Source organism: Ictidomys tridecemlineatus, chromosome 12, assembly GCF_052094955.1.
Source record: "Ictidomys tridecemlineatus isolate mIctTri1 chromosome 12, mIctTri1.hap1, whole genome shotgun sequence".
In the NCBI taxonomy this organism is placed as follows: Eukaryota; Metazoa; Chordata; class Mammalia; order Rodentia; family Sciuridae; genus Ictidomys; species Ictidomys tridecemlineatus.
In genome coordinates, this window is record NC_135488.1 from 35,843,663 (window position 1) to 35,871,280 (window position 27,618).

The following is a 27,618-nucleotide window of genomic DNA, read 5'->3' on the forward strand; positions in this document are numbered from 1 at the left end:
CTGCACTTCTAAGCTGTTCTCCTCAAGAACTTTCAGAGCACAGTTCAGGCATGAAACACAAAGGGTGCCAGAAAGAGATCTCTTGAATCTAGCATCACCAACGTGCAGTGAAAAAGAGGACCAGCTGAGAAGATCAGTTCTCCAAAGTCTCACTGACATCCATTTGTCACACTCATTTACAACATTCACTTGAAGTGCAGGTGCCCACATGAGTGAACTGTTTTTTTTTATCAATGGCACAGAGGCTTCAATGTGTAAGCATGCCTGTCACCTGTAAGAAGCAGTTTTGAATTCTTCTAGGTCCACAGGAAAAAAAAATAGCATGTGCTCACTTACAACAAAGTTAATCAACAAAGCAAATTGAAACTGCTTGCAGCAAACAGCTTCCATTCTCCCATTCCCCAGCTATTTTCAGCAATCGCATCCAGAGTCCAATTCCAGCTCAATATAAAATGTGTGCTCCCAAGGAAGCCTGTATAATTGACATCACCCAACTTGGGGAGGCAAGGGGAATGCTGAGAAGATCAGTTCTTCAAAACTCCTACTTTTTCAGAAAACTCATTGAAAGGCAGGGTACCCACTTGCAGCCATCAGTGGTTGACAGATGGCACAGAGGCTTCAATGTGAAACCGTGAATGCCAATCATTACAAGTGCTTCTGACACACTCTAGTGCAACCTGGGACACCCCAAAGTGCTCAACGAGAACACACTTTGTTCCTGCAAGTGGAAGCAGCTTGCATGAACTGTTTCAATCAGGAAATTCCAAGCTCTTCTCAGCAATCACATTCAGAGCACAGTTTTGGCCCAATAGAAAAAGGGTCCTAGCAAGAGGGTCCCACACCTACGATCACCTTCATAAGGTAGCTTCCCATCTTCTGTGTGGAAGTGGGTTTCTCCTTGGCCCTTATGCTGTAGAGGAGACCACTAGGAGCTAAGCTTCATGCAGGACCATCTGACCCGGACTTTTTGCAAGCCCTATGAAGCCCTCACACAAGCTCAAATGCTACAGGACTCTGCAGACCAGTCCATGCAACAGTAGACATTCATTCATTGTCTAGAGTCTACAGGTTCCTAAATGCATGGCATTCATTATCATCAAATGCACAATTTGGATCAAAACCATCACAGTAGATCAGGTAACAAATCATCACAGTAGATCAGGTAACAAAAACATATATATTTTAAAATAATAATATATTAATGGGAACAACAAATACAGGATAGAGTAACAACTGTGTTACTAAACAAGGTCAAAGACAATGGCAAACTATAGATTCAAACTTTGAAGCAAATAGTAATCAATGTAAATATTCCTGGGCTGCCTCAGCCCCGCCCAGGCACACAGCAGCAGAATGGTTTTGCAAGCATCCTCAGGAGGGCTGGAGCCTTCTTTGCAGGACGAGAGGGAGGTTGAGGCTGGATCCATTCATCATTCTTTTGGGAGAGGCTCCTTTTCCTCAGCACGAAGTTGGGTTTCGTGTGAGGGTTCTTTGCGTAAAATACGTTGGCCTGCGCTGGAATCCTCAGCTCTGGGGAGAGAGGGGTGTACAAAATAAGGTGGCTCAGGAGGTGCTCCCTGGGACACCCCAACATCTGAGAGCCTGTGCCAGAAACGAACTGAGCCACACACCTGAGAGCTCTCCAATTCAGCACCAATACCAACAAGACAGCCTCCACAGTCCTCCCTGAGGAAGAACTAGGCAGAGCACTTTAACACACCTAATGTCTATTCCTACCAAAGGCTTTGGACTCCAAAACATCCCAGGTCCTCTTGCGTCTGCCAAAGCACACCACTAGGGTTTGCATCTGAAATCTCCCACAAAAGTGCCGAAGATTTAGACCCCACATGAGCCATCTTCACAGGTGGGTTTGGAAGGAAGCATTGGATGGTGAGTGCTCTGATGTCAACATGAAATTCTCATTCAAGATGAATACACTACTGGGAGGTGGGAGGGACTGGAAGAAAGGTGGAGCATGCTTGGAGGAAGACCTAAACAGGAGTGCGCCCTGGGCACCAGTACCTTGTCCCTGTTGGCTCCACTGAATCCTCATTCTCCAAGTAGAGGTCCTCCTTCTCCTCTCCGTCTTTCTCTCTCTCCCTCTCTCCCAGCCTTGTTCTCTCTCTCCCAGTCTATGCCTTTGTGGCAAGGGCTGAGGAGCTCTCCACTGCCACACACTAGAGCTTTATGGACAGCCTCAGTGCACAACCAAAGAGAAAGTTGTGAAACCCAGAGAAAAGGCCTAGGATTCTCAAGTATGGCCACGGTGAGGACAGGCTGACCAGCACGGATACCACATTAGAGCCACGCTTCTGCGTTGGTGGAGCCTGCTTCCATGTGAACCAGGCTTCTGAGAATGAAGGCCACATTCCAAATGCTGCCCTCCTGAGAACAATGATTCCAAAGACCAGCAAAGGGACTGCTTCCCTCCGACATGGTGTATGGCCCAGTGGTGCCATGACCCCGAGTGGGGGAATACAACAGCCAGCTTCTCCTTCCTCTGAACACCTCTTTCCTGTCGCCCTCCTCTAACCTAGAGCCTGTTCTCCATCCCTTCTGGGTTGGATGTGGGGATCTCTGCTATGAATTTCTTAGGCTACCAAGGCCCCAGACAGACTTCCTCTTCCATAGACTCTACTAACCTAACAGAAGGTTAAGATAGGAGACAAGTGATCCTAGAACTCATTGGGATGGTGGTCTTCAGCGTACATAGGCTGGGATAATGGCTGCTGAGGTGTTTGGCTCACAAAAGCCAACCAACCAACCAATGAAAAAGCGCTGACATTATTATCAGATGAGCTCTGTGGCTACGTGCTCAGGAAGCCCTCATCTGACTCTAGTTAGGGATCATAACCTGGCTATTGGGATCACTCCTTGGCTAGTGGACTCAGGTGCGGAAGACCATGGAATTGATGCAAAAACAGATGATTCAAGCTGTCTCCCAGGCTGTGTTTTCTTCCCAATTTCATCCTGTTACTGCTTGCTAGAATCTTGGCAATGCTCTGCCCAGGCAGTGGTTTTCTGGTCACACAGAAGGCTTTCAATCCTACTGCTTCAGTCCACAAAATGCCAGTTCCATCTTTAGCCCATGCATTCCCATGTTCCTCTGAAACCACTCCTATCTCAGACCACAGAACCATACTGCTCCTGGAAAGAGGCTTTCCTCCTCACTCCTCAATGATGTCAGCTTTGCATGCGTCTTCATGTCCTGGGCAGGGCACCTGGTGGGGAGCCGCACTAGCCACTGGGGTATACCAAAACACCTGGAGAGCTTACACCAGCAGAAGTGCAGTTGGCTTTGTGCACGAGCCCAACACACCCTGTTGGAGTGTTCTTGGGGGTCCGAGACTGCTCTTTGGTGCTAAGAGTTGACCTGAGTCCACATCCTGACCCTTGCTCTCTGTCATCTGATTGTCCCACTTACTCTGACGGTGAGAGATGATTTGGCCCAGCTCATATTCCTCCGGCTTCTCCTGAGTAAGCAAGTGTAGCTCGAGGGCCCTGCGGATGACGACAGGAGCCCGATCGTGGCAGGTCACCTGGAGCAGCATGGAAGAGAGGCCTTCAGGAAATGGGCCTTGAAGTGACTACTCAAGGACAGTGGGCAGGGGCATTCTGGAGGCACCTCCACTCTAAATACAAGGGCAACATCCATGACCCTACTACCTGAGGCTGACCTCCTGCTCATCGCGTGGGCTCTTCCCATAGGCTACTAGCCCAATCCTTGTACATAGGACTTCCTGGACCTGCCATTGCTCTTTGTGAAGCTGCACTTCTCTCCAAGTGAAAGGACCCCACTACCTGCATACAGATGCAATCTCATCCCACAAGTTGGGAGGAATGGGACAATAGCCTCCAAGATCCTAGGTCTGCCCGAGGATGCAGGTGGCATTGGGAATGGCCTAGGCACAAAACCTAGAGGCTTTGGTCTGGATTGCCAGGGCCCAAATCAGACCCAGGAACATGACCACACACAGGAGTGACGAAAGATAGCCATGAGAGCTCCTGGCCTCCAGAGGCTCAGTGCTGGCTGGGGTGTTCGAGGTCACCTGTTCCGCCAAGGGTGGTCATTGGGTTACCTGGACATTTAGTGTGCTTGCTCCACATCCATACTGACTCTGCAGAGAGACCCTCTCAGCTCCTTGTTCAAGGAACATGCAGAACCTCATACTGGTGTCCTGCTCCATAGAGGCCAGCATCCCATACAGAGGAAGCTGCAACCTAGGTCCTGGCCTGTTCTCATCTGTCACCCATACCTGCCTCTGCCCTTCTGGACTGCATGCTGCCACCTGACACACAGACTCCCTCAGACATGGCGGTGGACAAGCTGCTGCTCTCCCTCATCTCAGCTCTAGCCCTTCACACTGACCTCTTCCTTCTTAATTCCCATCTATCCTCCTGATCATCCAGAAGCTCCAAATCAAGAGGGCATGAGTAGTCCATGGTATTGGACCAGTGTCTGCTCCCCACCCAGGTGTAAGCACCAGGGGACATTCCTGCTCCCAGGCTTACCAAAACAGTCTTGGCCATCTTTGGACTTTGTGTTTCTAAGTGGACACGAATTAAGCAGGTGTCTCCCACCTGCCTGTGGGAAAGCGGCCTGGAGGACTTGCAGGTTGATTCTGAGAACTGTGGGGGATGGAACATCAGCAAACCCAGAAACAGAAAGCCACCCCAGCCTGTCAGTTGGCTCTATGGGCTTCTAGCACATATGTCCAGGTGCTCAGGCTTCTCATTTCCCCAGGTGGGAGTGGAATGGCAGCACAAGTACAGCTTGAATAAGGTAGGTGTTTACCTCCTTTCCCTTGACCTCGCGGCGTTTCCTCACGATGAAATAATATTTTATTTGTGGATTCATGGACAGATACATCAGTGAGTGGTCAGGGACCTTGATTTCTGCAGAGCAAAGTGGAGAGAATTGTTAGGTGGCACTCAAGGATTAGACCACAAAACACCCACAACCCCTGAGAGTCTCCGCCAGGGCGAGCCTGCACCAGAATTGAGAGCCCTCCTATCCAGCTACAGTGCCACCAAAGACTCCCTCAGTGATTCTTCCCTGGAGAAGATGATGTACAGGATTCTAAACCAAAAGAGCACCTGGCAATGGAAACAGCACCTTGGGCCCAGAACTTCTCAGTGCAGGTTGGATCTGCCAAAGGGACACTGCTAGGATCTGCATCAGGATTGGCAAAGGCTCCTGTGCTTAGGCCTTTCTCCCCAGGGCAGCCATGCTCACACATGGGCATTCAGGGAAGCGTTGGATGGTGGGGGAATTCATCCCCTTGCCCTGGATGAATCCACTCATGGATGAATACACGGAGGGGAGGTGGTATCCATCAGAGGTGTGTTGGGCATGGACATGGGAGGACTTGAGCAGGGTGGTGCCCTGGAGAACTCTATTGTTTTCTAGGATCGCTCTCCTTCCCCTTGTTTCTCATCAGGAGCTGTCTGCTTGGTACTTTTATTCTGGTTCTTCTTCTACTTCTGGCTCTTCTTTCTGTCCTGCATCTTCTTGTAGTTCTTTCTGGGTCTTTTTCTTGTTCTTACATGATTCCTTCTTGTTCTTCTTCTTGTGTATCTCCCTCCACCCTTCCTTCTGTTCACCTCCTTCTTTTTCTTCTTCTGCCTCCTGCTCTTTATCGTGTGATTTTCTTTCCACTCAGGAGTGTCTCTTTCTCCTCCTCCTCCTTCTCCTTCTTTCTCTGGCAATGGTGGGGCATCCTGAGGAGTTCAAATCTATCACACTCTTCTGCCCAGATGCAGCCTCTGTTCAGTAGTCCAAGATGAAATCAGTTCTCAATCAATGGCCAGGAGTGAAACCAAGACCGAAGACAAGTGACTTCCTTTCTTTGTCATTGTCACAGTCAGGAAAGACTGAATAACAGACAGTGCATTCTGGATAGGCTTCTACCTGTGGTAGTCAGCACCTCATCTGGACCAGGATTGCTAAAATAGATTCCACCTCCATAAAGCTTCCCCAATGAAAACAAGGTTTCCAAAATCTAGGAGAGGGCCAGCATCACTGCCACCCTCCTGCCATAAGGCATAGATGCCATCACACCTAGTGGGTTCCAGGCCCCCCGTAGTCCTCCCTTTTGACGTCTGTTACACACAAACCTCCCCTGGTCTGGAGCCTGCTCTCAACTGATGCTTGGGTTGAAAGTCTGTTTCTGAAATCACCTTTGTAGATTCTCGGTTTGGTAATTCCTTTTGACTGGCTTATTTTTTTACTAGGGATAAAACCAGAGGCACTTAAGCACTGAGACCATTCCCAGGCCTTTTGACTTGGGTACAGGGTCTCCCTAAGTTTCTGAGGCTGTTTGGAAATCCCCATCCCCCTGCACTGCCTCCCAAGGCCCTGAGATTCGCAGACACTGCCCCTTGCCCAGCTCCTTGCACCTCAGTCTTCCTCATGTGTGAGACAGAGCCAACTCAAATGAGGCGGTGTGTGAAAATGGGAAAACTCACTTACGTGCCCGACAGATGGTGGGTTCTACTGTGGATAAGCTGGGATGGTGGAGGCTAGGAGTGTCGGGCTCACAAGAAAGGAAAGAGCACTGGCATTGTGGACAGCTCAGCATTGTGGCCTCTGTTCTTCAGATGCCCTTCTTTGTTGCTGGAAGGAATAATAACCTGGCCATTCTGATATCTCCAGGAGATGGGCACCCAGGCACACAGGACTTGGAATTGTTCCAAAAAGAACCCAAACAGGCTGTCCCCTGGCCTTGACTTCCTCTTCACTGAGTCCTGTTCCCAGTTGCTGCAATCCTGACATTCTTGAGTAGGCAGGACTTCTCATATCCTGGCCATGGATTGGGACCTGTGCGGCTTCCGTCCATAGCAATGCTGATCCAATCAGGACCCATGCTCTGCTCCTCTTCATTTGAAGGCATCCTTATCAGTGAGCCATAAACCAAACTGATGATGGATTGAGCCTCTCTCTGCCTTGCCCTCATCGATATTAGCTTTGCATTGCCAGACCAGGTCCAGGGGAGAACACGTTTAGGGAGGTCCAGCAGCCCCCTGGGGCCGCACTGAACACCTCCACATTGGACACGCCCATCACTGCACTTGGTTTCCTGCACCAGGCCCACCACACTCTGGCTATTTTAGGGCCAAGGCCCACTTTCTCTTGGCTGTGAGTTATCCTGAGCCCACTGTGGATCATGTCTCCCCACTGTCTGATTGTCCTACTTACTCTCATGCAGAGACATCATTCTCAGCAGCTCAAAGTTGTCCACATCCTCATGCTGCAACAAATTTTGGTCCAAGGCCCTGCGGATGAGGCTTGTCACCCTCTCCTGACACGTCACCTAGATCAGGGTGGGACAAATGTCATCAGAGAATGGCTTTTAGAGGAGCTACCCAGAAGACTGTGGTCAAACATTCAGGAGAAATCTCAGCTACACATACAAGGGCACAATCTTGTTATCCTGCTACCTGAGTGTGTCCTCCATATACCGCCTGGGTTCTTGCAACGTGCTACTAGAACAATCCTGGTACAAATATCTGCCTGTACCTTCCATCTCCCCTCTCCCTGGGGAGCCACATTCCACTCAGGTCAAAGGACCAAACTGCCTATGCACAGACACACTCTCATCTCACTGAGATGACAGCAATGGGCCAGGGATCTGTGCACCAAGTGTGCTCTGGGATGCAGGCTGCCTTTGTGGGTGGAAGAGGCAGATGCACTGAAAATTTTGGTCCTGACTGCCACTACACAAAACAGACTCAGATACAAGAGTGTGCACTTGAGTGCTTCATGATAGCCTGGAGAGGCCCTGGGCTCTGGAAGCTCAGTGCGGGTCTGGTTCTAATGATGTACTTGACTCAGCACTGGCAGTCACTGAACATGTCTCCTCTGCAGCTGGACACCTGCAGCATTAGCGTGTCTACTGCACATCCATAGAAATTCTGCCAAGAACCCCTTTAGTTCTGTATTTACATACATGCAAAGACTGACATTCGGAAGCTGTGGCATGACCCCCCAGGTGATCCCGACCCCACATTTCCACACCTAGTCATGCTAAGGAGGTTCTCTTTCCTGCCACCAGGAACACACCCCCTCCTACACATGTGACAAGTCACTGCCAGTTCCTCTGCTCCAACCTCACTCATTGAGAATACCAAGTTCTAGGCACTGCAGCCTGCACCCTGGACATATCTCTGCCTTCATCTGTCCACAGCACTTTTGTCTGCACTTTTGGCCTGCCAAACCCACAATACACAGGCCCACTCACCGCTGCAGCTGGGCATGCTGAGGCTCTCCCCACTCAGGTCAAGCCCTTAAGACTGACCTCTCTCTTCTTAATTTCCCACCACAGCCCCAGGGTTAGCTGTGTCTCCTGCCTTCCACTGTGTGGACACCCAGGAGGCAGCCCTGCTGTCGGGCTTACCAGGATGCGCTTTGTCTCCCTCAGGCTCTGTCCCTCTAGGAGGACGTGGACAAAGCGGCTGTCTTCCACCTGCTCGCTGGAGTGAAGCAGTGAGGAGCTGCTACTGGTGACTTTTCTCATGCACCACTCATTGGTTTGGGTGGCCTGGGGCAATGGTCCTGCTGCCACCGCAGAGCTGCTGCTCACAGCTGCTGGGATCCTGGATGCCACTGCCACAGAAGGCTCCAAGAACTGTGGGGGATGACAACATCAGCAAAGCCCAGCACCTGCACCCCACCCAGCCTGGCATTGGCCCTGTGGGCATTCTACAAATCCATCCAGAACCTGAGGTTCTTGTCCCCTTGGAGGATGTGGAGTGGCACCAGGAGTAAAGACTGAAGAAGGTGGCTGTTTACCTCCTTTGGCTTGACTTTAAACAACTTGCTGGCAGCTGTTTCCCGAAGAAGAAAGTTATAATCCACTCTGCCATCCAGGGCGTAATATACGTTTCCATCTGCAGGGATCCTCAGCTCTGGAGAGGCAGGGGCAGAGGCGTGGTAGGTGACACTCAAGGAATACACTACCCAACATCCCCCACAACTGAGAGCCTCTGCCAGCTCAGGTCTCACACACAGACCTGAGAGCCCCCGAATCCAGCTACTGTTGCACCAAAGACTCCCCACTGATTCCTCCCTGAGGACCCTCTATGCACAGGAGGTCCCCTACAGGAACACCTTTCAAGGAAATAGCCCCTTGTACCCCAGACCCTCTTAGTTCACGTTGGACCCACCAAAGACAAACAGCTACACTTTGTATCTAGATTGGTCCCCCAAGACTCATGTGTTCAAGGTTTTCTCCCCACTGCAGCAATGATCACAGGTGGGTTTGGGAAAAGCACTTGATGGTGGGTGCCTCCACCTTGCCAGTGGATTCATCCACTCATACAGGGCTACACTAATTGGAGGGGTATGGTTTGGAGGTGTGTTGAGCGTAGGTGGAGGATGTCCACAGCAGGGCTGTGCCATCCAGAGATATATATTTCTCTTGAGTTCCCCACTTCTGCATTTTCTCCTCATGAGTCTAATTCTCATTCACATTTTTAATCAATTTATTGTTACACTTCTTGTTCGGCTTGTGTTTCTCCTTCTTGTTCTTGTTCTTCTTCATCTTCTCCTCATGCTTCTTCTTAAAGTCATCTTGACCTTCTTATTCATGGTCTCCTCCTTCAACTTATTTTCATTTTCTACTCCTCCTTCTCCTCCTCCATGTCCTCCTCCTCCTCGTCCTCCTCCTCCTCCTCCTCTTTCTTCTTCTTCTTTCTTCTTCTTCTTCTTCTTCTTCTCTCTCTCTCTCTCTCTCTCTCTCTCTCTCTCTCTCTCTCTCTCTCTCTCTCTCTCTCTCTTCAAGAAGAGTTTACAAGCTGTGAAGGGTTCTATTCTACCACACTCTTCTCTCTAGTAATGGCCTCTGGTCCTAAGTGGACTCAGTTTGCAATGAATAGAAAGATTGGAAACCAGAAATGATTCTTCATTGAACTGCTTTTTTCATGTACTCAACTAGGTCAGGAAAGGCCACCAAAGTAGGCACCCTGTGGTTGTCTGTCTTCTTTGACACAAGACAAAGAAGCCTCTCTTCTTGGCCCCTTGTGGATAATAGCTTTGCAATGCCTCCTCAGGCCAAGGAAAGAACACATGTTAGGCAGGTCCACAGCCCCTGGGGAACATGAAGAACCTGCAGATTTATGCCCCATCATTACACTTTGTTTTGTGCACAAGTCCCACCATACTCTTCCTGGGCATTGGGTCAATGCACACTGTGTTTTGGCTCCGAGTTATCGTGAGCCCACTGTGACTCACTGCTCCCTACCCTCTGATGGTTCCACTTACTCTGATGGTTCGAGAGAATTTGCAGAAGCTCGTAGTTTTCTGGGTCCTCCTGCTGGAGCAAGTGTGCATCTAAGGCCCTGCGGATGATGACTGGAGCCCTGTCCTGGCAGGTCACCTGAGCAGGGTTGGAGAAAGCTCATCAGAGAGGGAATTTGGGAGTAGCTACCCAGAGGACAGTGCTCAAGGACAATCAGAGACAAGTGAGCTCTCAACACAAGGGCACCATCTTGATACCCTGCTACCTGAGGCCTTCATGTGATCATGTGGGGGTCTTCCTATGAGCCTCTAGTCCAATCTTGGTACAAGAGTTTGCTTCAACCTGCTATGCCCTACAGGGACAAGGGAATAAGGACCAAAAGACTTTGTACAGACACACTCTAGTCCCATCAAGATGGGAGGAATGGTCCAGTGCACTTCCATATCCCTGCTCTGGTCTGGGATGCAGCTGCATTTTTGTATGGACCAGGCACAAACCCTAGTTGCTTTGGTCCTGACAGCCAGGGCACAACACACACTAGGACTCTTTAATGATAGGCATGGAAGCTGCTGGGCTCGAGAGTGTCAGTGCTTGCTAGGGTGTCAGGAGGTTCGGACCCAGCAGGTGCAGTGGTTCAACATGGCTCCCCTGGAGGTGGACACCAGAGTCTCATGATGGATACTCCACACCCAGGAAGATCCTGCAGAGAGAGCCGCTAAATCTCTATTCACATACATGCAAACTAGGACACTAATGGGCCCCTCCAAGGCCCCCAGTTCTCTGTGACCCACACCTACCCACCCTAATCATTCTACAATGGCTCCCTTCCCTTCAACCAGCAACATATCCCCTCCCACACACAAGAAAATGACTGCCAACTCCTGTGCTTCAACCTCCACGGTTCAATATACTCCTCCTCAATACCAAGGTCAGTAGAGGATGGCCTGTACCCTCGATATTTCTCTGACCTCCTCTGAACCTAGCACTCACTCCTGCACTTCTGACCTGCACACCCCAAAACACGCAGGCCCACTCGCACCCAGACCTGGCATGCTGCTGCTCTCCCGCCTCTCTCTTGCTCACTTTCTGCTCTCCTTCCTGACCTTCCAGAAGCTCCAGTTCAAGAAGACAGGCCTAGTCCAAAGTGTTTGCTGTGGACTCCGTCTTCCCCACTGTGGGCTCCCAGGAGACTCCCCTGCTCGAAGACTCACCAGGATGCTCCTATACTGTGTTGTCCTTTCCTTTTCCAGGTAGACATGAATGAGGCACCTGCCTCTCATCCGCTTGTTATATTGGGGCCTTGGGGAGGACCGAGTAGAGACCCCTGATGTCCTGGACTCCGGCTCTGCCCCTTCCCTGGGAGAAGGCTCTGGCTCTGGGGTTGGCTGAGGAGCCGTGACAGGAACTGAGCTTGTAGCTAGAGGAGAAAAGATGCCAACATGACTGCCTTGCCCTGACCTTCCCACAGACAGACAATACCTCTGCTGCCAGGAAGAACTCAGGCCCTTGGCCCACACAGGACCTCTTTGCAGACTGGGGTCACTTCCTGAATGGACAAAGGCTTGTCCTAATTTCCAGCCCAACACCAGGCATACAGACTCCCTGCAGTGGGACAAGAGTTAAACCTTTCCTCTTATACACTTAGGTACTCACCACAGTCCACCTGGCTCTCAGGCTTTGCCTGGCTTGATTTGCCATCTTCAATTGCGGCCAGGAGGTGGTGTGCTTGGTGTTCCAGGTTCAAGCCTCCCAGCAGGAGCCACATGGATAGCAGCTGCTGCAGACTCAGAAAGCCTGGAGGCTGATGGGAAGCCTCGGAGTGGAGGTTCACCCAGGTCCCCAGGAAGGAAGGTGAGGCACTGTGGGGAGGAAGGTGTGGAGTCAGCAAAACCCTGGCCTTGCCTTCACCACGGCCTCCAGAGAAAACCTCTGACCCTACACTGGGGAGAGCAGTCTTTCCTCAGCCTTCCCAAGTCAAATCACCTTGCAGGTCCCTATTCTGGAAACAGGAGCCCACCCTCTTGACCCCAAGACCATTCCATGTTGAAGTTGGTGCAGGGGTCCACCATAGTCACTGAAGAGGACAACGTGCACTTATGCCCCATGGAGTCAGGGATGCAGTCACATGTAGGATATGTACTCATGGCACCTGCGGTTTGAGGCTGACCCCCATGAAAAGGGACACAATGGCAGTCATTTGCACCCTATTTTTCAATGAATTATGAAACGTGACTGGAAACCTGTCTTCACACAGTGGGTGCTTTCTCCATGTTCATCAGTGAATGAGCCCAAACTGCTGATTCCCACATATCTCTGGGTGTGGGAGCCGCCATGTCCAAAGCCCCTGTCCAGCTATGTCCCAGCTAGGATGCTCTGTCCCACTATGGAAATTAACGTGTCTTTATTAACCCAAAAGTGCTTTTCCCAAGGCCTGAGTTTTGAGACGCCTCTGGCACAGATCTACGTTCTTCACAAAGCCAATATCACACCAGAAAGACCACCTGGCCTCGCTGAGTCCACCTGGGAATGAGCTCAGTGCACACCATTGAGCTGTGGTGCCCAGTGTGTGGGGACTGCTCCACGGACCTCTGTGGATCAGCTGGAGTCAGGATGGTTTCTCTGCCTGAGAGCGGAGTTCACTCCCCTTGCAAGGCTGTGGCAGGCACCTCCAGGACTCGTCCCATTCGGGACTGACATTCCACTATGAGTGTGGTCCTCTATCTCATTAGGTATCACAATCCTTTGGGTCCCTGAGAGGTACATGGCAGCCCCAAGACCCAGGCATGAGGGGGCTACACACTTGGGCTTGGTGGTCTGGTGCTTACCTTGGGAACAAGAGATCCAGAACCTGCTGGGTGGGGATGGAATCCCAGGAGATTAACCCCATGTTGCTGCTGAAATGTAGGTTCCTCCCACAAATGACAGGCAGGAGCTCATTCCTAAGCTGGTCCTGCCTGTAAGGTTCAAGGCTCTGTACCCTGAAGGGCTCCTCCGTGTTCTCATCATTTTCACCCTGTGTTGGGACCAAGAATGTTGGTTTAAAATGGAAATGGTGACAAACAGAAAAATGACTTGTGCCAATACACTAGAGTCAAAGCACAATGGGACAGTTCCCATCAGTACAAACACACACACACACACACACACACACACACACACACACACACACACTGTCAGAATAGGAGTCCTGGGCCATTCATCAGGGATCAGACTAGAGAGCCTGCTGGGCTCACCTGCCCTGTGCTACTCACTGTTACTCTTGAGCTCCTCTGCGACAATCGCCAGAGGCTCTGGCGTCTAAGATGAAGCCTCATACAGTGCATCCACAAAAGGGCTAGTTGGCCTTCCTGAGATTCCTGGGAGCCTGAGGCTCGGCATTGTTTGCAACCACAGGAGAACATCCTTCTCACTCCAGTTTCTCCAACCAAATGAGCTCGGATGGCTTGGTCAGTTAAGTGGGTGCCTGGATACCAGGGTTCCATGTTCTGTTTGATCCATTGTCAAGGCAATGATGTCATTTCCTGTGCCCATACCTGAGCCTCTTTTCACATAAGACCACTTTCAAAAGCCCTATGAGCTGCTGATTTCTCCTCCATGCCTAAACATCTAAGGTGCGCAGGTGTTCACCAACAACTACCCAAATATCCCCACCAGCATCTGCCCTGCTTGATGCCACTAGAGTTCCAGCTTGGAGCCTTCAAAAATGCATTCACAACCAGTCCTTCCCTCTCAGCAGCTTGTGGACCTTGGTCCCATCATTGTGCAACTCATGGTGTGCCCAGTCTTTTCTGGAAAGTAGGGTAGCATCTAATCTCTAGGGTTTATTGTGTCTATTGGCCCATAACACCCTCTATTCTCTCTGAAACCAGAGATGGGACTCACAGGTGGCTAAAGCACAAATGTAGAGATGGGACAATCACAAGAAGGGCAGAGACAAAGAATGCACCCCAACTCAATCAGGCCTGTGTCCCACACAGGGACGTGGCCAATGTCCGTCCCATCGTGGCTGCAGTTCCCTCTCTACACCATGGCAAGTTGGAGGGGACTGAGATGCAGAGGCTGCTCCCCTCTGCCATACAACTTCCCAAGGCTTCTCCTAAGATTTCAAAAGGGCCAAGTGTGTCTAGTGTTGGGGTCTCACAGAGACTCCGAGGTACCACAGCATCCTGCTGCCCAGAACCGGTTCACCCCTCACCTCAAGGGGGCTCAGCCTCTGCATTCATGGGAATTGAAGTGGGTACAGGTGATGGGATATCACCTCCAAGACTGAGTTATGCCAAGTCCATGACCCCTGTCTGCATCCCTGTCTCCAGCAACACTCCCCTCTCTCTCTTTCCTCCCCAGAGCAAACAAATCCATTTAGCAAGTGTGTCCTGTGATAAAGACATGACAGTCACCCATCCTCTCATTGCAAAAACACTGAGGCTCAGCCAACATGGATCCTACCAGGAACACAGGCATAAACTCAGAGTCCGATCCTCCCGGCCGAGCCTCAGTGGAGCCTGGACTCCCAGCCTCCTGAGTCAAGGAAACAGAGGTGCCTAGCCGAGCCACCTTGGATGCAGCCGCACACAAACTGAACTCATCAATGCCCCTTGCTCTCAGTTGTGAGTAAGAGGGGAGGTGGTGTTTCACAACCCTGGACATCAAGTGCAGTCTCCAGGCTTTGGGGTGTGCCCTGGCCTCTCTCTATCTGCCCAGGCCCTCCAACTCACACTGGCCTTTTACCCAACCTCCTCCTAGGGCCAAACTCAATCCTGCCTCTCAATTTCTTCTGCCTTCCCCAACACACTGCTCCGCAAAATGAGCAGGGCTGGCTCTCTGTTATCATGCTGGTGTCAGCAGCAATGCCACCCCACTGACATCATTCTGAGTCCCAACCTAGGCCCTCCAGCTGTCCTTGCCACATGTGGCCCTGTTTGGGCTCTGGCTCTTGCTCTTTTCTTTCATGTGCATGTGTTTTGAGGTTTTGAGTTTCTCCCACTGCAGAACTGCAGCCGTGGCAGGGTAGAGCTCATGAAGGAGACATTCTGAGCCACATCCAATCCCATCAGGACTGTGAACTGGGGTGATGCTGGAACACAGTGATGAGTGAACACATGGGAGGTGGTTGGACCCACCTTGCCTCTGAGTGGTTTCCTTTCAGGACAGGAATGTAGGGATGGGAGCCCCTGGCGTGGGATGCTTTGCACAAGGCGTGACCACGGGCTCTTTCCTGGCAAAAACTGGCTCCACTCAGCATGGAGAGCACTGTCATTCCTGGTGGCTAACAACAGCCCTGGACCCCAGAAAGGAACCCACACTCAAGATTAACGTCTGAGTGTGCGTGTCCTCGAGGAAATGAGGTCTCCTGATCCCAGGTGCAAAGGGGTAAGTCCTCTAACTCCAGGGGCCATGAAGGGACATCTGAGATTCCCTTGTCCTTCTTTCCCTCTCTGAACCCATGGTGTCCTCACACTAACCACAGTTAGGACCCTGGCCTCATTCCCCAGTTGGGATCATTAGGCTCCATAAAGGACAGTCTCTGAGATGCTCAGTAAACCACCACCCTCTGCACAACCCATAACCCTATTCACCCAAGAGGCAAGAGGATTTCTATTCAGGAAAACCAGGAAAGGGAGAGCCTTTCTCAAGGACACAAGGACATTAGTGAGTGAGGGAGTGATTAATGGATGGAGAACTATTTCCACCACCAACTTCCAGGAGCATATATGACCCTTTGGGCACAGGTACGGACCCTTTTTTTCCAATCAACTTTTTCAGAGAAGTGAGGCTGCCTTCTAGATGGCACCTCCACACTAAGGGGGTCTCCTACTTCTTCCACATGTACATATTGCAACGGGCCTCCCACTGTGCATCTGAGAACACTCTGTGGGCATCTGTAGCCTTTCAAGACCCCAGAAACCATGCGGGCACCCCAGCACCAGCAGAGCATTTGTGCACATCACAACAATCACCCCGGGTGAGAACTCTCCGTTCCACTCTGTACTAGGCCCTGCCATCTGTACTGATCAGTCCAACCCCTCTCCTTCCTGTTTCTTGATTATACTACCATGGTTCCCACACATGGATGCCAGGGTGCTTGTGGCCCCCCCAACCATTTGAGTTCCAGGAACAGTGGAATGTGTTTGGGAACTTCTGGATGACGGGAAGTCCCACCCTCCAGGGTTTCATCTTCAATGTAATGAGTGCAGAGGGAGCCAGGAGGGCTCTGTCAGGTAGAGAGAGGTGGGAGCTGATGGAGCCTCAACTAAGTGCCCAGGACTCTGGGTTCAGAGCTGGTGTTATGTGGAATTGTTGAGGGACGTGAAGAAAACCCAGCTCACTGTACGCAGAGACAGCAGATGCCCTCACGTGGTCAGGCTGCTGTGCTAATCAGAGCCCCAAGATGTTCCACAGGTGTGCAGGTGGGGAACCCACGTGCCAGCCCAGGCTGTTCCTGAGCACCTCTACCTGGATTCGAAGCACGTGAGTCTGCATCAGCATCCTCACATCAATGTATCCCGGCCCCCCACCCCAAAAGTTCTCTCAGAGACAGGAGGTTCCACTGCTCTGGACTTGCCCTTTTCTCTGGGATTCTGGGGGCCCATTAATTAGGAGGTCACAACAATTCTCAGCACACAGGCTGAGCCTACTGAGATCCCAGGAGTATCCAGGCATTGCTTCTATTTATAGTCCATCATGTCCCACGACACTGTGGACACGTATTGCACTCACCTAAAGAAACCACCAGGCCCAGGGCCTTCGTGCCACTGGCCTGCAGACACCTGGAGGAACAGGCAACCTATAGGCTGCGTGGAACCAAAGACCCTAGATCCTGGGATCCGAGCTGGACACACAGCTCATGTGCACACAGTCACCACTGTCACCGAGAGTGCAATTGAAACACCCGCAGAGTTAGCAGTGGACCTGATATGCCCACGAGTGGGGGTGAACTGCATCCCTTGAAAATGATAGTGTCCAGAGAAAGGCAAATTTTGTAGGATTTCACTTATCTCAGATTCTCAATTATCAGGTTCATAAAAAGATAAAGTACAATGTTCTTTTCCTGGGCCTCAAGGGCACTAGAATTCCGCATTGATGGCAAGAGTATGTCCACGTGAGTTCTGGAGATGCATGGTGGTGACGCCTATACACCAACATGAACATGCTTAATGCCACTCAACTGTGTCCTCCAAAATGGTTTAATTACAAAACAGATGTTCGGTGTCAATTACCACAATGTAAACCCTTGGGAGACTGCTGATTGACTCATCTTAGCGTAAGTCAATGAATAAAGCTCCTAAGGTGCGAAGCTACAAAATGAGGGATGAGCATGGATGAGGATGGGCAGGAGAATCCTCCCCCTCTAACACAATTAGAGAAGGATGTGCTGCCCTCAAGTGGCTGGGGGGCCTGGGATCCTGCCACAGAGGGGGATTCCAAACCTCACATCCCCTGACCCAGGCCAGAAGACCAGTGAGAGTCCAAAGACCCTGGGGTGGCCCAATGGCAATAAAGATCAAAAGGAACTGGGATCTGCCTGGACCCTCAATCCCCTACTCTGAGCAGGGCTGCATGACGAGGCCAGAGGCCATCCACAGCAATCTGCCTTTACAGGAAAACAGGGACTGCAGGCTGCCTCTGGCTCACTGACTCAGGATGGTGTTTTCATAAAGCAAGACCACTTCCTCACATTTGACCAGCAGCTCATGCGCTGAGAGCACAATGGCTGGCTTGACTCAGGCCCTGAGAAATGAAATAGAAAATTCATAGCAAACCCATCTTTAGCTCTTCCACATCATCAGGGGGTGTGATTCATTTCCATCAACAAAGATGTCTGAAATGATGTCTAAACATGCTGGGGACTCACCTCCGTGTGGAACTTTTCAGGAAAAAGGGGATCAAATCTCATGAAGCAACTCTTCTCTCCTCTAGCCCATGGGCAATGCAAGGAACCTGCATGTTACCAGAGGCTCACTCTCTCTTCTCATGTCTTCTGGAAAGGATTCATGAATGCTTCCTTCAAGGTGAAGCAGAAGCCTGCATTCCCAGCTGCACAGAAGTGTTTGAGGGCAGTGTCTCCCTTAAAACCCAAGAAGAAAAACAGGTCATTAAACAGGCACATGGATTAGAGTACATGATCAATGATCCCTCCTCCCTGAAGCCTTCCACATGCCCACCTTCCACATTCACAGAGAAATGCTTGGCCATTCTCAAGACCAGGAGACCATGATGCTCATCACCAGGAAGTCAATAGGAACATGAACAGAGCAGCATGGATTGCACAAGGTGGCACACCAAGGATCTGCAGCACACCTGCTAGAACACAAGAGCTGAACTTCAGTATTGACTTTCTGCCACCTGCCAAGTACGATGGTAATGTCAAGCACAACATGCAGATATGCAAGTAGTGGGTGACACGGTGCATCCATTCACAGAAGTGGGCAACATCTTCATTGGAACAAGGAAGTATCTTATCCTTACTCATCAAAATCATCACAAAGAATAAAATGGATGCAAGACTTCTCATTTCACTATCATGTAGCTGTTGGATTTCCCTATTAAATAATACCTCCTCCAAAACAAAAAATATCTCAGACATGTGTCAACTATTCGATGGATGACATTTTAAAAACTAGGCCTTTCCTTCATATTTATGTATGCTATAGCCCTGCCTAAGGCTCTTTGAGAAAGGAGCACATAGAATTGGATCTTTGAAAATCTCACATTTGCCGATAAATATTACCGACAATGTCAGGCATGGCGAAGTGAAAAGTGGGACTTTGGATACTCAAAGAATGCTATGTTGTGAGATTGGTGTCTCTGACTCATAGACAGCATGTGGTTTCTATGAAAGCTGGTGAGGGAGCAGGAGTAACGAAGCTCATGGAACAGATGACCTCAGGGAATACTGACAGATAGGCCAAACTGGAGAACATGTTCCAGCTAACATTGGTATTTGGGCTCCTGAGCCCAGTCCTGTTTTAAAAAGAGTTGCAGACAGGCAGTGTTCATGTACAAAATGTCTACCATGTAAAAGTGGGTAATTGAAATGTCATCTAGGTACACATCTGATAGAATGGTCTGCCAACCTATGGATTTCATTCTAACAAATAAAAAGAAAAACACAGACATGAGACAGAAAGATAAAACCTTGTCTTCACCAGGATGCCTAAAAATAAGTTTTATTTGCCTCATGCAAAGAGCTTTCAATAGAACTTCTGATTTCTGAATGAACCCATTCAATTTTATAATGCACAGATCATAAGGTTTTCTTTACAGAATATTCTCTTCTTCTTCTTCTTAAAGCCTCACATAGAAAATGTCTCACAGGACATAGGAGGGGAATGACCCAAAGGATGAGAGAATGGCTGGAACCGTTCTCAAATGTGCCCATGTAGCCTAAAGTTTGAAGGCACCTAATTGTACTCTAAAACAATGATGAACCTATTTGATCCATTAATTAATAAATAGCACCGCTTTACCACTTGAACCAAATCACAGAAAAATGGAAACAGATGATCGAATTCCTCTTCTCCCATCACCTCCTGGCCCAGACTCTCCCCAGAGGTGGCTCTGGTCATCTGTCTATTAGGGAGTCCGCCGTGGTCCCCTATCTCTCAGAAAAGAAAATCACCTCAGCTACTGTCCCTAAAGCCAAGTGATGGCTGCGGTTTCCACACTGTGTGGATCTGGAGAGATGCACAGTGCCGCTGGACCAGCCTATGTTCAGGGCTGTGTCTGTGTCCCACAGCTGAAACATGTGGTCCAGGGTCTTCTTTCCACCCACAGGTCCTAAGAACTTGCAGTCAGCACGTGCCTCCTTATTCACTGTGGCCACAGACTTCCTGCCAATGGCCATTGCTTTGTACATGTCTTATAATTTAACACGGCATTGAAATGAACTTCCTTCTGGGAGCTTCCCAGGGCACGTCCCAAGACCTGAATTTCTGTGTTGTAGGGAGCATAGCATTCGTGCATTTTTTAAGTTTCATGGATAATGTTAAATGTGCCTCCAAAGTGTATGAAAAAAGCTTATCTTCCTATCCCCTCCCAGCACATATTATCAACATCCTTAATTTGGGTAAAAAATAAATAAAAAAAACACATCATTTGAGCCTGTGTTCATCTTCTTGCCAGCTGTGTTCCAGTGACCTCCTCCCGTGCATAGTGCTCATCTGTGTTTCTCCTCGTGCCTCCTGTTCTACTGGGTTGCCATTTCCTCCCAATCGGTCCCTCTGTTTTGACAATGTTTGGGGCATATTTCGTTGGAGAGTAGTTTCTAACGTGGATGGTCAATTGAACCATCTTGACAGCTTTGGGTTTTGAGGATTGAAGCCAACCCTCCCCATTTCTAGGCCACAGCCTCTTCTCCTAGATTTCTACCAGTATTCCAGTAAATATTTCATTGAATTTGGTTGGTCTCTGTGTCTGGGTTCAAGACTTAGGTCCTGCACTTGCTAGCAGGGACATTGTGCTTTCTGGTTTGTTGTGTTGGCTTCTTGGGGACACTGTGAGGATCAGGTAGGCAAGGCAGGTAGAGTGGCTGGCCTAGAGCATGGCCCAGAGGGAGCGTTTGATCAACATTATTTGTAAAATGACAGCTGTCAATTATCACAACCAACATGAAAGGCCATCCTAATAATCATCATTATTAAAATATTGGTCACAATAATGTTTTCTGCTTCTATGGTACAACTGTATTATACTCTCCATGAGTGAGGTCACAGGCCATGTGTCATTGTGTGCCTGCTTCTGTCACTTAGCCTGGAGGCCCCTGGCATAGTTTGCGCTTCAGGACTGGAAGCTCTTTTACGATACAGTTTTCAAGTGGCCATTGGTCGCCTGATGGTACTCCATGGGGTCATCTGAGCCTGGCTTGCATCTGGCTCCTGCAACCAACATCCTGTTTTGCTAGAAACTCCATCGAAAGAGGCTTGGAACTTCTGCTCTCTTGTTCGTCTCTGAAGTTCTGCCATTTCTTCTCAGATGGCTCCATCTCCAAACCTTTCAACCCCCTCCCCTGCTCCAGGGCTTTGAAGCGGTTTCTTTGGAAGCTTCTGCACAGGGTTAAGGACAAGCCATTCCTCACATGCTCCTTCCACAGGAGGAAGAGAGGGGCCAGAGGGGCCACAGGGAGCAACCTCCTGCTCTGTTCCAGGCAGCCACTTCCAGGCTGGGGCTGCAGCCTGGGGCTCTCAGGACGGCTCTGGCTAAGGGGGAAGCCCTACCCAAGCCTGGGTCACAGCCTCCCATGCCCCAGGGCAGCTGGTGAGCACTGGTGGAGGGTGGAGGGGAAGGCTTGCACCCCAGGAGTCGGGTCTGGACAGCATTCAGGTGGGAAGAGACCACTGGTCACCAAGGGGATGTGAAGCAGGGGGTGACCCAGGGCAGCCATGAGATCTCCTCTAAAGACCACTGTGGTCCCAGCAGTACAAAGGGACTGAGTGACATTATTACTCTTCCCTGTTTTAAGGACAGAGGTGTGGAAGGGATTCCTGAGAGTCACAGAAAACGTGGCTCACAGGTTTCATTTTGCCATCTAGGAGTGACCTTGGCCGCACTGGTGGCAATTCCCCGGACCTTTGATGAGCCCCCTGGCATCCTCCCAGTGAGTCCTCCCAGGCCCAGTCTCAGGGGCAGACAGCTGCTCTGACTGCTCTCCCTGGACCTGAGGATCACATGGGGTTTTGAAATTCTTTTTGTTGCCGCACTGGGCATTGAACCCAGGGCCTTGCACATGCTAGGCAAGTGCTCTACCGCGGAGCTCACCCAGCCCTGAGGGTGACAGGTTTGGAGAGCATTTGCTACCTGAGTCTTGGTGAGGTGAATCCTCATAGCCCTGAAGTCAGCACGTTTCTCTACCAGCTGTGTTTGCAGGGTTAAGATCTTAGCTTGAGTTTTGATTTCCCTTATTTCTTCACTTCTCTCTCTCTCTCTTTTGGTACCAGGGGTTGAAACAAGGGGTGCTTTACCACTGAGCCACATCCCCAGTCCTTTTAAAATACTTCATTACAGACAGAGTCTCACTGAGTTGCTCAGAGCCTCACTAAATGGCTAAGGTTGGCTTCAAACATGCCATCCTCCAGCCTCAGCCTCCAGAGTGTCTGGGATTACAGGCATGTACCACTGCCCCCCAGCTCTGCACTATTCTTAATCAGAGAACCTGTGGGGCTATGTTTACTAGGTATGAATTGAGTTGCCTTCCAGAGAAGAGAAAAAGTAACAAAGCACTGCTGTGTGGGCGAATCAGGAATGACCCCAGGACAGGGTCAGCTTTCTCCCAAGGAAACCCCACTGCCCAAAGGAGCCCCTTGGCCAACGCAGTGGTGCACTCCTGTAATCCCTGCACCTCAGGAGGCTGAGGCAGGAGGATCAAAAATTTCAAAATCAGCCTTAGCAATGGCAAGGCACTAAGCAAATCAGTGAGACCCTGACTCTAAATCAAATTAAAAATTGGGCTGGGGATGGGGTTCAGTGGTCAAGCATCCCTGAGATCAATCACCGATACCACCCCCCACCACCCCACCCCTCGTGAAATAAAAGAGCCTCTGCTAAGGATTTCCATGCTGGCTGAGGCAGCTGCCTGCAGTGGGTGTCCTGCAGAATGCAGTCAATCTCCCCAGGCCTGGGCTGTGGGGAGGGGTTGGCCCGGAGACCAGGGGTAAGCCCCCAGCTAATGATCACTTGGTATTGTGGTTTGGATGTCAAATGTCCCCATTGTTCTTGTGCTAAAGGCTTGGTCACCAGCCTGTGGCCCTTGGGACACAATGGAAACTTTAGTAGGTGGGGCCTTGTGGAAGGAATGAGATCATTAGGGGTGTGACCTTGAGGGGGATATTGGGACCCAGCCCAGTCCTACCCACCCTCTTCCCAGTTACCCAGAGATGAGCAGCCTCCTCTGTCATGTGCTCCAGCTGCCAGGATGTCCTACTGTGTTGCCACAGGCACAAAGCAACAGGGCTAAGGTGCCATGGACTGAGACCTATGCAGCCATGAGCCAAAAGAAACCCTGATTCCTTTTAAGGGGATTCTCTCAGATGCTTTGTCACAGCAACAGAAAGCTGACAGCACCCTTGGTCTGTGCCCCTGCTTTATACATAGGGATGCTGAGGGCCCACAGGAAGCCGAGCAGCCCCAGGTCACATGGTCCTTTAAAAACAACTATTATCCATTCATTCACTGACTACATGGCAGGAGCTAGATTCCAGATCTCAGTGTTTGAAAAAGTTGTGTTTCCTTCCTGCCCCTTAGTCCCTCGCTCTCTCTTTTTGTATGAATCCAAGAAGGACCTTCAGGAGATTGCAATGCCACCCAGTCATCCTAGCCAGCTTTGTACTTGAACATGAAATTCATGGGATGTTTCTGCTTCACATTGTGTTAGTCACTAGTCATCAGAGAGCTCTGTGCTTTCACCTACAGAGTGCCACCCCACTTCCCTGCTGCAAGGGCTCTTCCTGCCAGGTCACCTGCTGGATGGAGGGCGCTGCCCAGTGCCCTAGATCTCTCCTGAATGTCCTGTGACCAACGCACTGCAGGCCAGGCAGACATCCACAGAAAAAACAGCGAGAGGGTCTGGCGCCCCCTGCAGAAAGCACCCCCTGTCCAGGTACTGTTATATAGATGCCCACAGAACATTCCCCAAACCTGCAGCAGCTTGGACTGCATCCAAATGCAACCACAGGCCGAGCACAGTGCCACCCACCTCTGATAGAGTGACTCAGAGGCTGAGACAGGAGGATTGTGGGTTTGAGGCCAGGTTTAGCAACTTATTGAGGCACTGTCTTAAGATAAAGAATTAAAAGGGCTGAGGATGTATCTCAGTGGCAGAACCCCTGGTCCAATCCCCAGTACCAAGAGGAGGTGGAGATACCAGAGATGGGAACTTCTGAGTTGGGTCAATGGGAACTCCAAGTCCAATGAGACTGAATGCACAGGGAAAGCTTTAACCCGCAAAAGAAAAGGAGGCAGGGAGCTTCAGTTCCAGGTAAAGGACTAGGAATTGAACCCGGGTGACTTACCACTGAGCACACCCCAATCCTTTTTATTCTTGTTTTGAGAAGGGGTCTTGCTACGTTGCTGAGGGTCTCACTAAATCACCAAGGTTGACCTCAATGATCCTCCTGCCTCAGCCTCCCAAGAATCTCTGGGATTACAGGCATGCACCACCATGCCCAGCAGGAAAGGAACTTTTATCAGTGTAGCCACACGGGGAAGGCAGGGGACCCACATCTTAGCCTGTCTTCAGGGAGTGACGACTTGGAGCTTTTCTAGAAAGGGGAATGAGGGCAAGGACTTGGGCTTTGCACAGCTGCCAAAGTAGGTGGTCCTGACCAGGTGAGGTCTGTCCATCTTCCCAGGATTGGCCAGGTGGTGCCTTCTCAGGAGAGCTGTGTCACCTGCTTTGGCTCTCAGATGCACATCAATCAGACCTTATTCCTGGGACATGAAACAGACTACATGGAGGCGGGGGTCTGGATTCTGAATGAAGAGCAACTTCCTTCTGCTGAAAATAGAGATGGGCTTCAACCCCACGCCCACCTCAGGAGCCAGAAAAGCTAAGATGGGCCCTGCCCTTCCTCAGGCCTGGGCACAGGCCATCTGCCTAGGCATTTTCTGTGCTTTTCCCATTTTTGCTTTTCTTCAGGCCAAGGAAATTCACGTATGTAGATCACTTGGGTTTTGTTTCTATAAACTGTAACCACTTCTGTGGGTCAGGGGCTTCTTCCAAGCCTTCTGGCTGCTTCTCCCCAGTTTGATCAAAGTTCTTGATTTTTTCCTTTTTCTTTCTTTCTTTCTTTCTTTTTTCTTTCTTTTTTTTGCCTGTTCCTTGTGCTGGTGGGCACTGATGCAGCCAGCAGGGTCCAGTAACAAATCCAAGGTGACTCAGGCAAAGGGGACGGATGGGCCATATATTGAGGCAGAGATGCTGCCCTTCTAATTCTGCCTTTAGCCATCCATTGGACGTCGGCGGGTAGAGGTGGAGGGCTGGAGTCCTCCTTACAAACTCCCCAAGACTCAAGTCAGCAAACACTGAAAGCCCTGTCGCCCTCAGGGACAGGGCCCCAGACAGTTCCTCGGTGCCTCCCAAAGGCTGCCAAGGGAGAAGTCACTTGGGGCCCGACTCCAGGAGGATCATCAAGGGGCGGGACAGGGGGACTTCAGGTAAAAAGCCGCAGCCAGCTCGCCCTAGGACCCCAGCCCTCACCAGCCCCACCGCGTTCCTGGACAGAAAGGTTTCCTCGAGCATCCTCACTGGGTGTCCCTGCAGCAGGGCCCCAAGTCTGCCCTGGAAAGGGATCTGTCAGGTGGGAGCGACCGATTTCCCTGATATATGCTGCTCAGCACCAGTATCCCCTTCTCTAGGCTTGGCAGAGTCCCCTGAACCTGCAATGTGCCCAGATGTGCCTGGCCTGCAGCCCTGGCTCTGAACCAGCCTCGTGGAACACTGGGTGCACAGTGGAGGCCCGTGTGGAGGTCCTCCTCCTAGTGCGCACCTCCTACTCATCCCTTGGCACATCCCCAACCCTCTTTGCTCCCTGGACCCCTCAACTTTCTTTCCAAAGGCCTTGGAATCCCCAAAGAATTGATGCATGAGGGAAGGGACCTGCATCTGGGGGCAGAGAGACCTCGCTTTAGCATCATGTTGCCTACGTGGTACTTACACCCCTGAAGATCTCGCCCAGCATTTGAAGCAGGATCGATTTAGCCACGCAGCAGGTAAGCACTGATAAGCTCAAAACATTGCATGGACAGGAAAGAGATTTCTTCTGCAATCAATTTCTACATCATAGTCTTCAGTAAAGGAAGAGACCACTTGGGGGCTTCTCTGTCCCCTGTTGGTTGTAGCTAATTTCAAAAACAGTTTCAATGAAGGGCAGCAACCTGCACATTTCAAGCACACTCTGCTGACTTCCAATACTATGCATCAGCTGTGAGGGCACCACAATCAATATAAACAACATGTCTATCACCCTAAAAGTTTCCTCCTGCCTCTCTGCAATCCCTTCACACCTCCACCATCCCCCCTCACATCTCCAGGTGACCCCTGATCTGCTTTTTGTTACTATATACTTTCTAGAAGTTTCAATAAACGGAATCATACAGCATGTTTTATTTTTTTTTAAATCTGGCTTCTTTCAACATAATTATTTTGAGCATCATCAAGGTTAAGTGCCAATAGCTCACCCTTTCCTATTTTTGAGTGATCAACTGTCTCTTAAGGTGGGCCTGGGGAGTCTGCATCCACTCACCTGCTGATAGACATCTACACTGTTTCCAGTTCTTGTCTATAAACAAAGCTGCTATGAAAATGTGTATACTAGTCTTGGCAAAGGCAGGTTGTAATTGATGGATTTCTGGAGGCTCAGTAGGCAAGTTGAATATTGAAAACTCCAGGGAGAGAACCCAGTGGGCAGAGCTTGTTCTGCAGAGTGAAGTCCTGAGTTTAACCCCCAGCACCAAAAAAAAAAAAAAAAAAAAAGAAAAAGAAAAAAAGAAAAGAAAAGAAAAAAGAAAGAAACAGAAAAAAGAAAAAGAAAAACTCAGAACCACCGCCAGATCACAGGGGCCCTCCACCTTTGTGGGTTTCAGCTGTAGGAGTTCAGTGTTCCCACTGAGACTGTCTCCAGGTTCCTCATGTTTCTGGACCTTTCTGACATACGCCAGAGCATTCTCTTCCTAACAAGGCTGCCCTCTAGAGAAACTGCTTTATCAGAGTCTGAACAAGTGGGATTCACCAGAGCCTGTGTCACCTGGGGGAAGGCAGGCACCCAGCTCCAGCACCCTGAGTCCTGCTGTTCCACCTAAGAGGGCAACAGGGAGAAGCACTGGGGCCATTCCCAGCCCAGGATGCAGGCTCAGGAGAGAGGGACCCGCTGGAGGGGCCACAGAAAGCTTGCCTCCCACTCCTGGACACTCCCCAAGGCCTATTTCCAGGAGCTCCCTTCCGCAGTGCTAGAGTTACAAGGCAGACTAAAAGGCAAAGGCCTGAGAGAGGAGCAAGCACGGACACTAGACTCCCACCAGGAGGGATGCTGGGACCCTCAGACCAGGAACCCCCCAAACAACCACAACTAACCTGCCAAGGGCTCTCATGGAAAGACAGAGAACAGGCACCAGCAGAGGGGACAAGGCAGAAAGAGATGGAGACACAAAATGGTGGGATACAAATGAGGAACAGCTTTGATGAGCTCATTAACATACTGGACTCCACTGAGCAAAGAATGTCTCAGCTTCCAAAACACGAAAGCAAAGCAAGATAGGGAGAGGGAGAGGGAGAAGAGGGAGAGGGAGAGGGAGAAGAGGGAGAGGGAGAGGGAGATGAGGGAGACAGGGAGAGGGAGACAGGGAGAGGGAGATGGAGAGGGAGAGGGAGATGGAGAGGAAGAGGGAGAGA

At 50.4% G+C, this 27,618-nt stretch overlaps 1 protein-coding gene across 5 annotated transcripts; it reads right to left on the reverse strand.

Annotated features, from left to right (window-relative positions):
- Positions 1-1,158: 1,158 nt before the first annotated feature.
- On the reverse strand, positions 1,159-26,880 carry LOC144369244 (uncharacterized). Of its 5 annotated transcripts, none has more exons than XM_078028447.1 (13): positions 25,886-26,878; positions 18,091-18,303; positions 13,064-13,251; positions 11,892-12,097; positions 11,450-11,655; positions 10,262-10,376; positions 8,792-8,907; positions 8,397-8,627; positions 7,199-7,313; positions 4,796-4,896; positions 4,513-4,629; positions 3,425-3,539; positions 1,159-1,530 (listed from the first exon to the last, which is right to left on the reverse strand). In XM_078028447.1, exons 2-13 carry the CDS (start codon positions 18,130-18,132, stop codon positions 1,325-1,327), a joined length of 1,758 nt encoding a protein of 585 aa, XP_077884573.1. In that variant the 5' UTR covers positions 18,133-18,303; positions 25,886-26,878; the 3' UTR covers positions 1,159-1,324. The 5 variants fall into 5 exon arrangements, with proteins under 5 accessions (XP_077884573.1, XP_077884574.1, XP_077884575.1 ...); XM_078028448.1 differs by lacking the exon at positions 25,886-26,878 and adding an exon at positions 23,926-24,014; XM_078028449.1 differs by lacking the exon at positions 25,886-26,878 and adding an exon at positions 18,401-18,803.
- Between the last annotated feature and the right edge of the window lie 738 nt (positions 26,881-27,618).

Excerpts from the sequence above, each read along its gene's own strand:
- LOC144369244 (XM_078028447.1), bottom strand. The coding sequence starts at position 18,132 with ATGAGATTTGATCCCCTTTTTCCTGAAAAGTTCCACACGGAG. Across the intron at positions 13,252-18,090 it reads CTGAAAAGTTCCACACGGAG|GGTGAAAATGATGAGAACAC; the intron begins GTGAGTCCCCAG and ends GTCCCAACACAG. Across the intron at positions 12,098-13,063 it reads CTGGATCTCTTGTTCCCAAG|TGCCTCACCTTCCTTCCTGG; the intron begins GTAAGCACCAGA and ends TCCTCCCCACAG.